Source organism: Carcharhinus amblyrhynchos, chromosome 19 (assembly GCF_965287045.1).
Source record: "Carcharhinus amblyrhynchos chromosome 19, sCarAmb.v2.hapA, whole genome shotgun sequence".
Taxonomy (NCBI): domain Eukaryota; kingdom Metazoa; phylum Chordata; class Chondrichthyes; order Carcharhiniformes; family Carcharhinidae; genus Carcharhinus; species Carcharhinus amblyrhynchos.
In genome coordinates, this window is record NC_137342.1 from 50,075,671 (window position 1) to 50,092,579 (window position 16,909).

The 16,909-nt window shown below is 48.4% G+C and overlaps 1 protein-coding gene across 3 annotated transcripts in view; it reads right to left on the reverse strand.

Moving 5' to 3' along the window:
* Nucleotides 1-16,909, reverse strand: part of frmd4a (FERM domain containing 4A) — a 613,918-nt gene that overhangs the window by 447,788 nt on the left and 149,221 nt on the right. The window contains exon 1 of one of the 3 annotated variants that reach the window (XM_080207763.1): nucleotides 3,652-3,667. The exons of 1 other annotated variant lie outside the window; for it this stretch is intronic. Coding sequence is in view for 1 of the 2 variants with exons in the window: in XM_080207759.1 (XP_080063885.1) it covers nucleotides 3,320-3,418 (99 nt within the window). In the remaining variant the exon portion in view is untranslated. Of the gene's footprint in view, nucleotides 1-3,319; nucleotides 3,589-3,651; nucleotides 3,668-16,909 lie in introns of those variants that run through there. One more of the 3 variants, XM_080207759.1, reaches the window with a different exon arrangement.

Below are 16,909 nucleotides of genomic sequence, written 5' to 3' on the forward strand. Positions count from 1 at the left end.
AGCTTGCGTGTTTGAGAGTGAGTGTGTGGGTGTGAGTGCGAGTGAGTCTATGCACAAGTGAGTGTGTGTGTGCGTGAGTGTGTGTGTGTGCGGGTGTGTGTCAGTATATGATTGCACATGCGAGTGTGTGTGAGTTTGTGTTTGTGTGTGCGTGTGCGAATGTGTGTGTGTGTGTGCGGGTGTGAATGTGTGTGCATGAGTGTAAGTGAGTGTGTGTGCGCGAGTGTGTATATGTGTGTATGTGAATGTGCGTACGTGTGTGTGTGCGCGCGTGAATGTGTACATTATTGTGAACGAGTGTGTGTGTGTGTACATCTAAGTGTGTGTGTGTATTTGTGAGAGAGTGTGTGTGCATGAGTGTGTGCGTGCGTACGTGGGCGTATGTGCGTGCGTACGTGCAAATGAGTGTGTGTGGATGTTAGTGTGTGTGTGAGAGAGAGTGTGGGTGTGAGTGTGAATGCGAATGCTTGCAAGTGGGTGTGTGTGTGTGTGGGTGTGAGTGAATGTGGGTGAGTGTGTGTGTGTGTGTGTGGGTGTGAGTGAATGTGGGTGAGTGTGTGTGTGTGTGGGTGTGAGTGAATGTGGGTGAGTGTGTGTGTGTGTGTGTGGGTGTGAGTGAATGTGGGTGAGTGTGTGTGTGTGTGGGTGTGAGTGAATGTGGGTGAGTGTGTGTGTGTGTGGGTGTGAGTGAATGTGGGTGAGTGTGTGTGTGTGTGGGTGTGAGTGAATGTGGGTGAGTGTGTGTGTGTGTGGGTGTGAGTGAATGTGGGTGAGTGTGTGTGTGTGTGGGTGTGAGTGAATGTGGGTGAGTGTGTGTGTGTGTGGGTGTGAGTGAATGTGGGTGAGTGTGTGTGTGTGGGTGTGAGTGAATGTGGGTGAGTGTGTGTGTGGGTGTGAGTGAATGTGGGTGAGTGTGTGTGTGTGTGGGTGTGAGTGAATGTGGGTGAGTGCGTGTGTGTGTGTGTGGGTGTGAGTGAATGTGGGTGAGTGTGTGTGTGTGTGTGTGGGTGTGAGTGAATGTGGGTGAGTGTGCGTGTGTGTGGGTGTGAGTGAATGTGGGTGAGTGTGCGTGTGTGTGGGTGTGAGTGAATGTGGGTGAGTGTGTGTGTGTGGGTGTGAGTGAATGTGGGTGAGTGTGTGTGTGTGTGTGGGTGTGAGTGAATGTGGGTGAGTGTGTGTGTGTGTGTGGGTGTGAGTGAATGTGGGTGAGTGTGTGTGTGTGTGGGTGTGAGTGAATGTGGGTGAGTGTGTGTGTGTGTGGGTGTGAGTGAATGTGGGTGAGTGCGTGTGTGTGTGTGTGGGTGTGAGTGAATGTGGGTGAGTGTGTGTGTGTGTGGGTGTGAGTGAATGTGGGTGAGTGCGTGTGTGTGTGTGTGGGTGTGAGTGAATGTGGGTGAGTGTGTGTGTGTGTGTGTGGGTGTGAGTGAATGTGGGTGAGTGTGTGTGTGTGGGTGTGAGTGAATGTGGGTGAGTGTGTGTGTGTGTGGGTGTGAGTGAATGTGGGTGAGTGTGTGTGTGTGGGTGTGAGTGAATGTGGGTGTGTGTGTGTGTGTGGGTGTGAGTGAATGTGGGTGAGTGTGTGTGTGTGGGTGTGAGTGAATGTGGGTGTGTGTGTGTGGGTGTGAGTGAATGTGGGTGTGTGTGTGTGTGTGTGGGTGTGAGTGAATGTGGGTGTGTGTGTGTGGGTGTGAGTGAATGTGGGTGTGTGTGTGTGTGTGTGGGTGTGAGTGAATGTGGGTGTGTGTGTGTGTGTGGGTGTGAGTGAATGTGGGTGAGTGTGTGTGTGTGGGTGTGAGTGAATGTGGGTGAGTGTGTGTGTGTGTGGGTGTGAGTGAATGTGGGTGAGTGTGTGTGTGTGTGGGTGTGAGTGAATGTGGGTGAGTGTGTGTGTGTGTGTGTGTGGGTGTGAGTGAATGTGGGTGAGTGTGTGTGTGTGTGTGTGGGTGTGAGTGAATGTGGGTGAGTGTGTGTGTGGGTGTGAGTGAATGTGGGTGAGTGTGTGTGTGTGTGTGTGTGGGTGTGAGTGAATGTGGGTGTGTGTGTGTGTGTGGGTGTGAGTGAATGTGGGTGAGTGTGTGTGTGTGTGGGTGTGAGTGAGTGAATGTGGGTGAGTGTGTGTGTGTGTGTGTGGGTGTGAGTGAGTGAATGTGGGTGAGTGTGTGTGTGGGTGTGAGTGAATGTGGGTGAGTGTGTGTGTGTGTGGGTGTGAGTGAATGTGGGTGAGTGTGTGTGTGAGTGAATGTGGGTGTGTGTGTGTGTGTGTGTGGGTGTGAGTGAGTGAATGTGGGTGAGTGTGTGTGTGGGTGTGAGTGAATGTGGGTGAGTGTGTGTGTGTGTGGGTGTGAGTGAATGTGGGTGAGTGTGTGTGTGAGTGAATGTGGGTGTGTGAGTGTGTGTGTGTGGGTGTGAGTGAGTGAATGTGGGTGTGTGTGTGTGTGGGTGTGAGTGAATGTGGGTGAGTGTGTGTGTGTGTGTGTGTGAGTGAATGTGGGTGAGTGTGTGGGTGTGAGTGAATGTGGGTGAGTGTGTGTGTGAGTGAATGTGGGTGTGTGAGTGTGTGTGTGTGGGTGTGAGTGAGTGTGTGTGTGTGGGTGTGAGTGAGTGAATATATCCATCAGTTTAAAAAATAACTCAGACAGTAAGCACCTCAGCAGTGTGAGGGAAATTAAATCTGGGGAAACAATGCTGGAGGGAGTCTGAGCAGTTTTCTGTGGGAATGTTACTATTTGAAGGTTGATGGAAATGTGCTGACAGAAAGCTCGCTGTTCCAGCTCCTTCCCTCTTGTCTCAGCTTCCAGTCTGAATTCATCTCTTCTGAGAGAATCTTCACATAAAAATAGATTCTTCTCTGAAAGTCGAGTCTCTCTCTCTGGGAAAGGACCCTCACCGGCACATTCCCTGTCAGCACACACCATGAAGTGCTCTCTTGTTCCTGTTTACCTCCCCCCACCCTCACAGCTCAGTTTTACACCGGGAGGGATGAGTGTGACTCTTGCACAGTTTGAGCAGGGATCTCTGTAAGGCTGTCCGCCGTGCGAATGAAAAGCAAGTGTAAACATGGCTGTCTACCGAGCCGGCTTTCCCGTTTAGAAAACCTCCCAGTTGTATTCACAATGTTCTCCCGGCACACGCTTTTCCACAATAACATTCTGATTAAAAAGCAACGGACAAGAGAGAGAGAGAGAGAGAGAGGGAGAGCAATTCTTTGCAAAGACAAAAGCTAAGGCAGTTTTTTCCCCACTGTTAACATCCCTGCACTCTCCTCACAAGCTCCTGCCAGTGGCTACAGGCGATGGTTTCTTTTAAAAAATTTACCTACCTTTGTACGCATTGGAGACAGAAGACCTTCCATTTTTGTGTGAGCCTCATAACATTCCCCACTCCCCGGCTGTGCTCCTTCAGCTCTCAGGCATCCCATGTAAAGAAGGGCCAGGCTAACAGCAGTGTAATCTTCTCCATATCAACCTGCCTAACTTGAATGGGCAGCGCTGCACACAGCTCCTTTCCCCCTCTCTGGGTAACACGCCTGGAGCTGCGCTGCCTGACAAATGATCCCCGTCTCAGGCAGCGCATCCAGCACCAGGAAGGGAGCTATTCACCGGACCGCTGCGATTAGGTCACACAGCAGGAGGACGGCTGCAAGGTGCTTACTTTGCACTCTGATGGTGATGATGAAAGGAGTTTTTACCCGATCCGGCACTTTTATCCCAGCCCCACCTCACTCATTCTGCTCCGACACTCCGGGTTCACACACGTGCTTTCCAGCCGCTCACACTCATACACTTACACACTCACACACATACACTTACACACTCATACACACTCATACACTTACACACTCACACACATACACTTACACACTCATACACACTCACACACACTTACACACTCATACACTTACACACTCACACACATACACTTACACACTCATACACATACACTTACACACACATACACACACACTCATACACTTACACACACACTCATACACTTACACACACACACATACACTTACACACTCACACACATACACTTACACACTCATACACACTCACACACATACTTACACACTCACACACACACTTACACACACACATACACTTACACACTCACATACACACACATACACACTCACACACATACACACACACACATACACTTACACACTCATACACACTCACACACATACACTTACACACACACACATACACTTACACACACACACATACACTTACACACACACATACACTTACACACTCATACACACACACATACACTTACACACATACACTCACACACATACACTTACACACTCATACACATACACTTACACACTCATACACACATACATACACTTACACACACTCTCATACACACACTCTCACACTCACACACATACACTTACACACACATACACACACTCTCATACACACACACTCTCACACTCACACACATACACTTACACACACACACTCTCACACTCACTCACTCACACACAATCACTCCCACACACACTCTCACACTCACACACATACACTTACACACTCATACACTTACACACACACACTCCCATACACACATTCACACACACTCTCTCACACTCACTCACACACACACTCCCATACACACACACACATACACTTACACACTCATACACACACACTCCCACACACACATATTCACACACACTCTCTCACACTCACTCACTCATTCACACACACACTCATACACACACTCCCACACTCTCATACACACACACTCACACTCCCACACACTCTTTCACACACACACTCCCACACTCTCATACACACACATTCACACACTCTCTCACGCTCACACACACACTCACACTCTCTCACACACACACACTCTCACAGTCACACACACACTCTCACATACACTCAGACATATCTCTCGCACACACTTTCACACACTCTCTCACACATATTCACACACATGTACGCACACATTCTCACATACACACATACACTCACACACGCTCACTCACAGACACACACACAAACACACACACGTACACTCACACACACTCACAAACACACACACACACACACACACACACACACACACAGTACAAAGTGCGTATCATGGGCACAGGTTTGTTTTCTTTGTGTTACACGGTCACTGGCGACATCACTAGCTGTCTTCCTCCACCTGCTGCTCACACACCTTTTTCTATTTAAACACCACACTGTCCGGCTAAGACTGTCCCCTTGACAACACAGCAGGTTTGGGAGAGCTGTAAAATCAGTAAAACTCACATTTATATAGCGCCTTTAATAGAATGAAACCAACCAAAAAAAAACTCCATGAATGTTCCAGACCAAATCTGACATGCAGCCCACAGGAGACTGGTGACTTCTCAAATAAATCAACTTTAAGAGAAAAACAACTTGCTTTATGTAACAACTTTCATAGAAGCATGGAAAATAGGAGCAGGAGGCCATTTGGCCCGTCAGTGGGGCGGCATGGTGGCACAATGGTTAACACTGCTACATCACAGTGACAGGGACCCAGGTTCAATTCTGGCCGTAGGTCACTGTCTGTGTGGAGTTTGCACATTCTCTCCGTGTCTGCGTGGGTTTCCTCTGGGTGCTCCGGTTTCCTCCCACAGTCCAAAAGGTGTGCGGGCTGGGTTGATTGGCTATGCTAAATTGGCCCTGGTGTCAGTGGGATTAGCATGGTAAGTGTGTGGGGTTGTGGGAATAGGGCCTGGCTGGGATTGTTGTCGGCGCAGACTTGATGGGCTTCCCCTTCACCCCATAATCTCATGATCCTGTTCACCTCCAGTGAGATATCTAACTGCTTCTTGAACCAGAAGTTCTCACTTCACAGCCAAAGAAGTATTTTTGAAATATAGTCACTGTTCCAATACAGGAAGCTCAGCAGCCAATTTGTGCACAGCAAGCTCCCACAAACAGCAACATGGTAATGACTAGATCATCTGTTTTTGTCACGTTGATTGATGGACTTGATCTTGCAGATTTTCTTTTCCTCTAACATTTGCTTCGCACTAGCAAGGTCAACTCTTTACCGTTCTTCCATCTCCACCTTTTGGTGAGGAACTTAGGATATAGATCAGTTGGAGACTTGGGCGGAGAGATGGCAGATGGAGTTTAATCCGGACAAATGTCGGGTAATACATTTTGGAAGGTCTAATACAGACAGGAAATATAAATGGCAGAACCCTTAAGAGTATTGATAGGCAGAGGGATCTGGGTGTACAGATACACAAGCACTGAAAGTGGCAACACAGATGGAGAAGTCAACAAGGCATACGGCATGCTTGCCTTCATCGGCTGGGGCATTGAGTTTTAAAATTGGCAAGTCATGTTGCAGCTTTATAGAACCTTAGTTAGGCCGCACTTGGAATATAGGTGTTCAATTCTGGTCTCCACACTACCAGGAGGATGTGGAGGCTTTGGTGAAGGTACAAAAAAGATTTACCAGGATGTTGCCTGGTATGGAGGGCATTAGCTATGAGGAAGGGTTGGAGAAAAACTTGGTTTGTTCTCACTGGAACAACAGAAGTTGAGGGGATAGAAGTCTACAAGATTATGAGGGGCATGGACAGAGTGGATAGTCAGAAGCTTTTTCCCAGGGTGGAAGAGTCAATTACTGGGGGGCACAGGTTTAAGGTGAGAGGGACAACGTTTAAAGGACATGTATGAGGCAGATTTTTTACACAATGGGTAGTGGGTGCCCAGAACTCACTGCTGGGGGAGGTAGTGGAAGTGGTTACGGTAGTGACTTTTAAGGGGTGTCTTGACAAATATATGAATAGGATGGGAATAGAGGGATATGGTCCCTGGAAGGGTAGGAGGTTTTAGTTAAGTCAGGCAGCATGGTCGATGCAGGCTTGGAGGGCCGAAGGGCCTGTTCCTGTGCTGGAATTTTCTTTGTCTTTATTCTAACTCTTATCCCACTCATGCCGAACTCAGCCAATCTTCACCAAACATACTCGAATTATAATTGTTCGTCTGACATATGAAGAGAGACCGGATCTACTGGGTTTGTACTCACTGGAATTTAGAAGAATGAGAGGAGATCTCGTAGAAACGTATAAAATCCTAATGGAACTGGACAGGCTGGATGTGGGAAGGATGTTTCCATGTTGGAGAAGTCCAGAACTAGGGGTCACAGTCTAAGAATAAGGAGTAAGCCATTGAGGACAGAGATAAGGAAGAACTTCTTAGAGAATTGTGAACCTGTGGAATTCTCTGCCACAGAAAGCCGTTGGGGCCAGTTTGTTAGATATGTTCAAAAGGGAGTTGGACATGGTCCTTGTGGCTAAAGGGATCAAGGGATACAGAGAGAAAGCGAGAATGGGATACTGAAAGTGCATGAGCAGTCATGATCATATTGAATGGTGCTGCAGGCTCGAAGGGCCGAATGGCCTATTCCTGCTCCTATTTTCTAATTTTCTATGTCTTTTAAAAACATTTCTTAGTTTCCAATCTTTAGGCAATGGGGCATGGTAGCACAGTGGTTAGCACTGCTGCTTCACAGCTTCCAGGACTTGGGTTCAATTCCCAGCTCGGGTCACTGTTCATGTGTGAAGTTTGCACATTCTCCTCGTGTCTGCGAGGGTTTCCTCCGGGTACTCCGGTTTCCTCCCACAGTCCAAAGATGTGCGCATTAGGTTGATTGGCCATGCAAAAAAATTGCCCCTTAGTGTCCTGAGATGCGTAGGTTAGAGGGATTTGTGGGTAAAATATGTAGGGATATGGGGGTAGGGCCTGGGTGGGATTGTGGTCGGTGCAGACTCGATGGGCCGAAGGGCCTCTTTCTGCACAGTAGGTTTCTATGATTCAATGAACATTCCCTGTTACCATGTCAACATTCTTCAAATCAGCTGGTGAAGAAAGATGCCAGAAGCCAATGTTTACTCAGGCCAGAATCATACATTCATAGAGGTTTACAGCATGGAAAGAGGCCCTTCGGCCCAACTTGTCCATGCCGCCCTTTTTTTAAAACCCTAAAGCTAGTCCCAATTGCCCAGATTTGGCCCATATCCCTCTATACCCATCATACCCATGTAACTATGTAAACGCTTTTGAATAGAGTAATTCTGCAGCCATTCAGACCCACTGCCACTGCCAGCGAGAATGGAGAATCTGGTGCTCAGACAAATCTCTACTCACAGCAGCAGAACTGGAGAGTCCCAGCCTCGGGTGAGGATGGAGAATCCCAGCCTCGGGTGAGGACGGAGAATCCCAGTTTTAGATTTTTTCCACAGTGACATTACAGATGAATAGCTCCTCACCCTACAAACCACCACTGGTATTACTGGGTTTCCTTGTGTGTGCATGATGAGTGCTCCTTTACGCCAACTTGACATAAGGGGAGGTGATGGCCTAGTTAGTCTATTAATTCAGAAACTCAGCTAATGTTCTACAGACCCAGGTTCGAATCCTACCACAGCAGTTGGTGGAACTTGACTTCAATAAAAAATATCTGGAATTAAGAACTTATTGGTGACCATGGTCACCATTGGTGACCAATATAAAAGTAGGGAGGTCTTGCTGCAGCTGTATAGGGCATTGGTGAGGCCGCAGCTGGAGTACTGTGTGCAGTTTTGGGCGCCGCACCTGCGCAAGGATATTTTGGCCCTGGAGGGAGTGCAGACGAGGTTTACTAGGCTGATACCGGAGTTGAGGGGATTGAGCTATGAGGAGAGGCTGAATAAACTAGGCTTGTACTCGTTAGAGTTTAGAAGAATGAGGGGAGATCTCATTGAGACGTATAAGATGATGAATGGGATGGATAGGATAGAGGTGGAGAGACTCTTCCCGCTCAAAAAAGACAGTAGGACTAGGGGGCACAGCCTCAAGATAAAGGGGGGGGGCGGTTTAGAACGGAGTTGAGGAGGAACTTCTTCACTCAAAGGGTGGTGAATCTCTGGAATTCTCTGCCCGTTGAAGTGGTGGAGGCTGCCTCGCTAAATATTTTTAAGACGCGGGTTGATGGGTTTTTGATAAGAGAGGGGATTAAGGGTTATGGGGAGAGGGCGGGAAGGTGGAACTGAGCCACGACAGATCAGCCATGATCTTATTGAATGGCGGGGCAGGCTCGAAGGGCTAGATGGTCTATTCCTGCTCCTATTTCTTATGTTCTTATGTTCTTATGAAACCATTGTCAATTGTCGGAAAAACCCATCTGGTTCACTAATGTCCTTTAGGGAAAGAAATCTGCCGTCCTTATCTGATCTGGCCTACATGTGACTCCAGAGACACAGCAATGTGGTCAATTCTCAACTGCCCTCGGCTAACGAGGGATGGGCAATAAATGCTGGCCAGCCAGTGACGCCCATGTCCCATGAATTAATAAAACAAATCCCCGATTAAAGTTAAAGCTTATTTATTAGTCACAAGTAAGGCTTGCATTAACACTGCAATGAATGAAGTTACTGTGGAATTCCCCTAGTCACCACGGTCCAGCGCCTGTTCGGGTCACTGCACCCTAACCAGAACGTCTTTTAGACTATGGGAGGAAACCAGAGCACCCGGAGGAAATCCACACAGACACGGGGAAATGTGCAAACTCCACACAGACAGTGACCCAAGGCTGGAATCACAAGACCCTAAGACATAGGAGCAGAATGAGGCCACTCGGCCCATCGAGTCTGCTCCACCATTCAATCACGGCTGATATTTTTCTCATCCCCCATTCTCCTGCCTTTTCCCCATAACCCCCAATCCCCTTATTAATCAAGAACCTATCTATCTCCGTCTTGAAGACACTCAATGACCCGGCCTCCACAGCCTTCTGCGGCAAAGAGTTCCACAGATTCACCGCTCTCTGGCTGAAGGAGTTCTTCCTCATCTCTGTTTTAAAGGATTGACTCTTTAGCCTGAGAGTGTGGTCCTGGAATCGATCCTGAGTAACAGGCCACCTGTGCGCAATGAGTGCTCCACTCGCTTGCAGACACATCTTTATCCATTAAATTGACATTCCCCAGCCCTTCCCATCACGTGACAGGAAAGATTCCACAGGTCAGCGTAAAATATTTCCAAAGGGGTGATTCCTATTGCAGCTGAACAGCCCACTTGCATTAGGTGGCAGTCAGTTTAACCAGCTGTGAGGTGACCTCTCCAGTCCCTGGAGAGAGCAGATGCTTCACCTTGTTTACAGTGCTGTTACTGCCTACGGACCAGACACTCCCCCAGGGAAGGGGCAATTCTCTAAAACATATGGAGTAACAGTCCCCCGGCTGAAATCCAGCGTATTTATTGGTTTTTAAAGTAAAACTAAGGGAAACAGTGTGAGCAAGCCTGAACCACCGGATTGTAAATGTTGATGATAAATCTCACTGAGGAACGCCTACCACCGCCCCCTCGGTTTCTCTCTGATTGGCTGAACCCTCTCTCACATCACTGCGTATTTAAAATCGATCTGTATTGAGCGAGCTTTTATAAAGTCCTTTGACATAAGCTGTCTAAAAACCAGGAAAGGATTCCCAAGAGCGAGGCCCCTTGGCACCAGGCTGAACTGGCATCTCACTGCAGAAAGCGAGCAGATGGTACACGGGGAGACGTGTTTCGCCAGAGCTGCTGCTGTTCTGGGGTTAGAGCAGAAGCAGGTGGTTTGGTCGAATTTATTCAACCGTCAAACTGTGTCGTTTCTGACCCGGGAATTGGGTTGCAGAGATACCAGGTACCTGACATGGGGACTGATTCAATCCACAATACATCAGGCATTAAATTCTAACCTTGCTGTGGGGAATACGATGATGAAATGTCAACCTGTTAAGGTGCATATGGATAAAGGGGGTGGTATTTGGGGGGGAGAGAAAGTGTCCATGGGATAATGCAGCTTTAAGCCTTCAATTTTATCTGAAAAGTGTTTTGCTATGGAAACAGTGCCACTACTGTACATATTAAAGTACCTTTCACGGGTAAGATTATACATGTTTAAGACTGTGTCTCAGACTGTACATATCTAAGCCCATGGGCAGAACTTACATCCAAAAAATCTAAGTGTCACAAAAGTCTGAAAGCTGGACAGTTTCACTCCGGTTTTTCAGCAAGTTACCCTGCGTAACTTTCCCGCACTTTGTCAAACCAGTTTCACACCAGTTGGGGGAGTGTGGGGGTGGGGGAGAACCTGAGCCCACCAGAGAAGACTGTTAGGCGTGTGCCCTGTCAACTCCCCAAGGACACCGCCCCCACAATCGCTATTTCCCCCCCACAACACAGCCTCACACAGATAACCCCCACAGACCCTCCTGACTGCCACCCCCCATAACCCTCCCTACAGACACCCCCAAATCGCCACATAAGAACATAAGAAATAGGAGCAGGAGTAGGCCATCTAGCCCTTCGAGTCTGTCCCGCCGTTCAATAAGATCATGGCTGATCTGAAGTGGATCAGTTCCACTTTCCCGCTTTCTCCCCATAACCCTTAATTCCCTCGTCTATCAGAAACCTATCTACCCGTGACTTAAATATATTTAGCGAGGCAGCCTCCACCACTTCAATGGGCAGAGAATTCCAGAGATTCACCACCCTTTGAGTGAAGAAGTTCCTCCTCAACTCCGTTCTAAACTGCCCCCCCCCCCTTATTTTGAGGCTGTTTCCTCTAGTCCTGCTGTCCTTTCTAAGCGGGAAGAATCTCTCTACCTCTACCCTGTCCATCCCCTTCATTATCTTGTAAGTTTCTATAAGATCCCCCCCTCAGCCTTCTAAACTCTACCGAGGACAGACCCAGTCTATTCAATCGCTCTTCATAAGCTAACCCCTCCCACAGAACCCCCAGTCCCCCGACAGACACCCCAGTTGCCACCCCCTCCCACAGACCCCCAATAGCCACACCCCCCCCCCCACAAACAACCCTCAGCTTCCCCCACAGATATCCCCAATTGGCACTCCCCTACTGGACTGCCCCCCATCCCCCAATTGCAGGGCTTCTGATCCCGTCCCCCCTATTGCCGGCCTCAAACCCCAAATGCTGGTGATAGTATATATTTAAGCTACATTAACAGGAGAACTTCCCCCAACGTGAACTTTGGAGCTGAGATTCTTGCTGGAATGAGACCGTACGGATCTCCAGTCAGTATCTCAGGCTGCACGTTGGGAGCTCCGATACGAAGAATGATCCAGATTCAAACCATGGTCGGGGTTTTCCAGTCGCGCCTGCCCCAAGACTAAAAAATCCCACCCAAAGTCAACGGACATTTGCATGATGCTGTCCCGCCTGCTCCAATTCCCATGGTGGGCAGGACTGGAAAATTCCGCTCATTGGCTCTATTCTCTCTCCACAGAGGCTGTCAGACCTGCTGAGATTTTCCAGCATTTTCTGCTTTTGTTGCAGATTAACACATCTGATCAGAGACACTGGCTGGAAACTCCCAGCCTGCTGGATGCGGGAGTGATTTTGGCTGTGGGGCGGGACAGCTTTCTGTTGTCGACCTCATTGCATCCACAAGGTGTTCACATGGTGGGGGTGGGGAAGTGGTCACCGTCCCCATCACTACCCCACGGGGTCACAGGTCAGTGTGCCACGTTTAAAGGCTATCCGGCACCTGCCCTTCCACTTCTGTCCACCCACACTGCTTTGTTCCTTCCTGGGTCACCACCATGGAACTTGTACTGACACCGCGCTCTCCAACACAGACAGGGATTTACAGACATGCCCCAGCCGGACAATGCAGCTGCAACTCACCGTTAGTCATGGAGGAAGTTAACCTTTAACAGGTGAACACTACTTCTGCGCAGTCATTAATGCGAACAGTCTCATTTCTGACTGGTGGGCAGTTTAATCTGGCAGGGAGCTCAGTTCCAGTGAGGTGTAAGGAGTTAATATACTCACCAGCCAACTTAGGGTGGTTAGCACTGCTGCCTCACAGTGCCAGGGTTCAATTCTCGGCTTGGGTTACTGTCTATGTGGAGTTTGTACATTCTCCCTGTGTCTACATGGGTTTCCTCCGGGTGCCCTGATTTCCTCTCGCAGTCCAGGGTGTGTGTGGGTTAGCCATGCTAAAATTGCCCATTAGTGTTAGGTGGGCTAGCCAGGGTAAATACATGAGGTTATGGTGATAGGATCTGTTTCGAATTGTGGTCAGTGCAGACTCAATGGGCCAACTGGCCTCCTTCTGCACTGTAGGGTTCTATGATTTTATGATAACACCCAGGCTGTAGGAACCTAAGGATGAAACGTGGCTATTTGATTTGATTTGATTTATTATTGTCACATATACAATACAGTGAAAAGTATTGTTTCTTGTGTGCTATACATACTGTTCATAGAGAGGAAAATGAGAGAGTGCAAAATGTAGTGTTACTGTCATAGCGAGGGTGTAGAAAAAGATCAACTTAATGCAAGGTAGGTCCTTTCAAAAGTCTGCCAGCAGCAGGGTTGGTACGTGACCTCAGACTTTTGTATCTCCTTTCCGAAGGAAGAAGGTGGAAGAGAGAATGTCCAGGGTGCATGGGGTCCTTAATTATACTGGCTGCTTTCTGGAGGCAACGGGAAGTGTAGACAGAGTCAATGGATGGGAGGCTGGTTTGCATGATGGATTGGGGCTACATTCACAACCTTTTGTAGTTCCTTGCGGCCATGGGCAGAACACAATGTTTTGCACCATATGATCGTATCATTACAATCATACTTATCCTGCTACTGCTATCTTTGTATAATGTTTTCCAAGCAGGTACCAAGGGTGGAATTTTACTGGAACGTCTGTCCGAGGTTCGTACGATCCTGCCTGAGGCCAAAGGAGAATGCCGTTCTCCGAGTCTCACCCAAAATTGGGGTGGGCATGCTGGTAAAACTCTGTCCCAAGTCTCAGGTAAGGTTGTTCATAACACACTGTAAAATGGGGGCTTCAACCCAAATATATTGGACTTCACCCCGGAGCAGGGATTGCAAACAGTGCCAGGATCTCTTGAGCTCCAGACTAGCCCTCGTTACTGGGGTGGGCAGAATGGCTTGAGACTGGTTGCTTCTTCCATAGTGTTTAACTCTTTTGTAATAAATCACGACAATTGCTTAGAGATTGTAATTCCAGACTCTCTCTTAGTTAATATTCTCCTGGATCATTAACAGAACAAGACAGAACAGGTGGCCTTTTAACAGGCAATGCATGAGATACTAATGCACTTAAAAGGGCTTCGAGGCATTATTCAACCGAGAATCTCGACACCGCGCCTTCAATCTGCCTTCAGTGTCCCACCAATAGAAAGATGGTTTTTGGCCTCATACCAAGTTACGTTCTCCCGCCCGCCATGCTTGCCCCTGCTGGGGACACCGGAAGATTCCGCCCAGCAACACTGTCAGAGGAGGCTCCAAATTGTGATGCCTCTGCACTGTATCCCCCGTGTGTTCTTAGCTCTGGAAACACTCCTCCGCAGCACTTGTGCTTTTTATAAGCAAGGGCTCTGTCTACCACAGGGTGCCCACGGGGGGCACGGAGCTCGTGTCTGTAAAAAAAATATTCATAGCAAACAAATATTGCACTGTGGTGTGATTGTTTCATTTTGAATTCAGCTCTTTATTACTTCCTTATCTGCAGATTGTCACGCACCAGATAGTCTAACATTCAAATGGGGAAAAGCAAACTACACTCCATCCTACAGCACACACACACAGAGAGGCACATTCGAATGGCAATGTCCCACTACCACATACTGTAGATTCCTTACTCCTACACAGTAATGATAAAGACATCATAAATTCAATACATTCTCCATTCAAAAGTAAAACAGGCACGGAAAGAAATGTAAGGTGACATGTTTTGATTTGACAATCAAAAGCAGCCCTGCGTGTTTTTACAATCAGGAGCCGTGGTTTTACACTCCAGTCAGTAATGAGGTGAATTCATCACCGTTAGGACAGGATATGGGTTAGTCAGAGAGATGATGTGGAGATGCCGGCGTTGGACTGGGGTAAACATCGAAAGCTAGTGGCGTTTGCTACCAAATAAACCCGTTGGACTTCAACCTGGTTACTTAGTCAGAGAGAGCCACAAGCGCTACTTGGGTTTTACTTGTCTTCTTTATTCTTTTCACACTAGGTGGGCATCACTGGCCGGGCCCTGCATTTACTGCCCCTTGAGAAGGTGTTGGAAAGCCACCTTCTTTAACCTGCTGCAGTCTGGGTGGTGTAGGTACACCCACAGTGCTGTTAGAGGAGGAGTTCCAGGATTTTGCCCTCGTTCTTGCCCCTGATTGCTGTGCAGTCTCGCAGCTCGAAGAATAGGGGCAGGTTTTTCCGCCCACGCTCGCCCCAAAACCAGAAAATCCCACCCGAGGTCAATGGGCCTTTGCATGGTCTGCCCCCCCCCGCCACCCTCATCCACCCACTACAATTCCTGTGGCGGGTGGGGTGGGAAAACTCCCCCCCCCCATGTCTTTGTGGCTGTTTTTTGAAGGCAGAATTGTTGAAGCCCAAAATGAGTCTCTCCAATCCCTTAGGCTCAACTCAGATATGAAAGGAACAACATCGAAACATGTAAAATAAGAGCTGGATTGGCCATTCAGCCCTTTGAGTCTGTTCCTGCATTCAGTAAGATTGTGGCTGATTTTCAACCACATCTCCATCTTCCTGATCTATCTCCACATCCTTCGATTTTCTGAATATCCAACAATCCGTGGATCTCTGTGTTAAATATCCCCAACAACTGAGGTAGAGAATTCCAAACGTTCGCCATTTGTTTCAGTGTTGACATGTTGAAAGGACAGGAGGTGGGGGAGGGCACGGAGAAGATTCCCTCTGGGATCCAACCATCCCTAACCAGACATAAGAACATAAGAACATAAGAAATAGGAGCAGGAGTAGGCCATCTGGCCCTTCGAGCCTGCCCCGCCATTCAATAAGATCATGGCTGATCTGTCGTGGCTCAGTTCCACTTTCCCGCCCTCTCCCCATAACCCTTAATCCCCTCACTTATCAAAAACCCATCAACCCGCTTCTTAAAAATATTTAGCGAGGCAGCCTCCACCACTTCAACAGGCAGAGAATTCCAGAGATTCACCACCCTTTGAGTGAAGAAGTTCCTCCTCAACTCCGTTCTAAACCGCCCCCCCTTTATCTTGAGGCTGTGCCCCCTAGTCCTACTGTCTTTTTTGAGCGGGAAGAGTCTCTCCACCTCTATCCTATCCATCCCATTCATCATCTTATACGTCTCAATGAGATCTCCCCTCATTCTTCTAAACTCTAACGAGTACAAGCCTAGTTTATTCAGCCTCTCCTCATAGCTCAACCCCCTCAACTCCGGTATCAGCCTAGTAAACCTCCTCTGCACTCCCTCCAAGGCCAAAATATCCTTGCGCAGGTGCGGCGCCCAAAACTGCACACAGTACTCCAGCTGCGGCCTCACCAATGCCCTATACAGCCGCAGCAAGACCTCCCTACTTTTATATTCAATCCCCCTCGCTATGAAGGCCAGCATCCCATTCGCCTTCCTGACCACCTGCTGCACCTGCAGGCTGGGTTTTTGCGACTCATGCACAAGGACCCCGAGGTCCCTCTGCACCGTCGCCTGCTGCAGTTTTTCGCCACGTAAGTAATAGTCCTTCCTACCATTCTTCCTACCAAAGTGGACCACCTCACACTTGCCAACATTAAATTCCATTTGCCATTTCCTGGCCCATTCGCCCAGCCTATCTAGATCCTTCTGCAGACTCTCCACACCCTCCGCACAATTTGCCTTTCCCCCAATCTTGGTGTCATCAGCAAATTTCGACACCCTACACTCGGTTCCCTCCTCCAGATCATCTATATAAATGGTAAATAGCTGAGGCCCCAACTGAGGCCCAGACGCAACTTTACGATGGAATGGGCAGGGCCTTGGTGGGGTGAGTCCTCCCTCCCCCCAGCTGAAGCTCTGAGGTGACCCCTTCATTGCCATTCCAAGGCCCTTTCCCACCTCAATTTTTAGACTGGCAGGTGA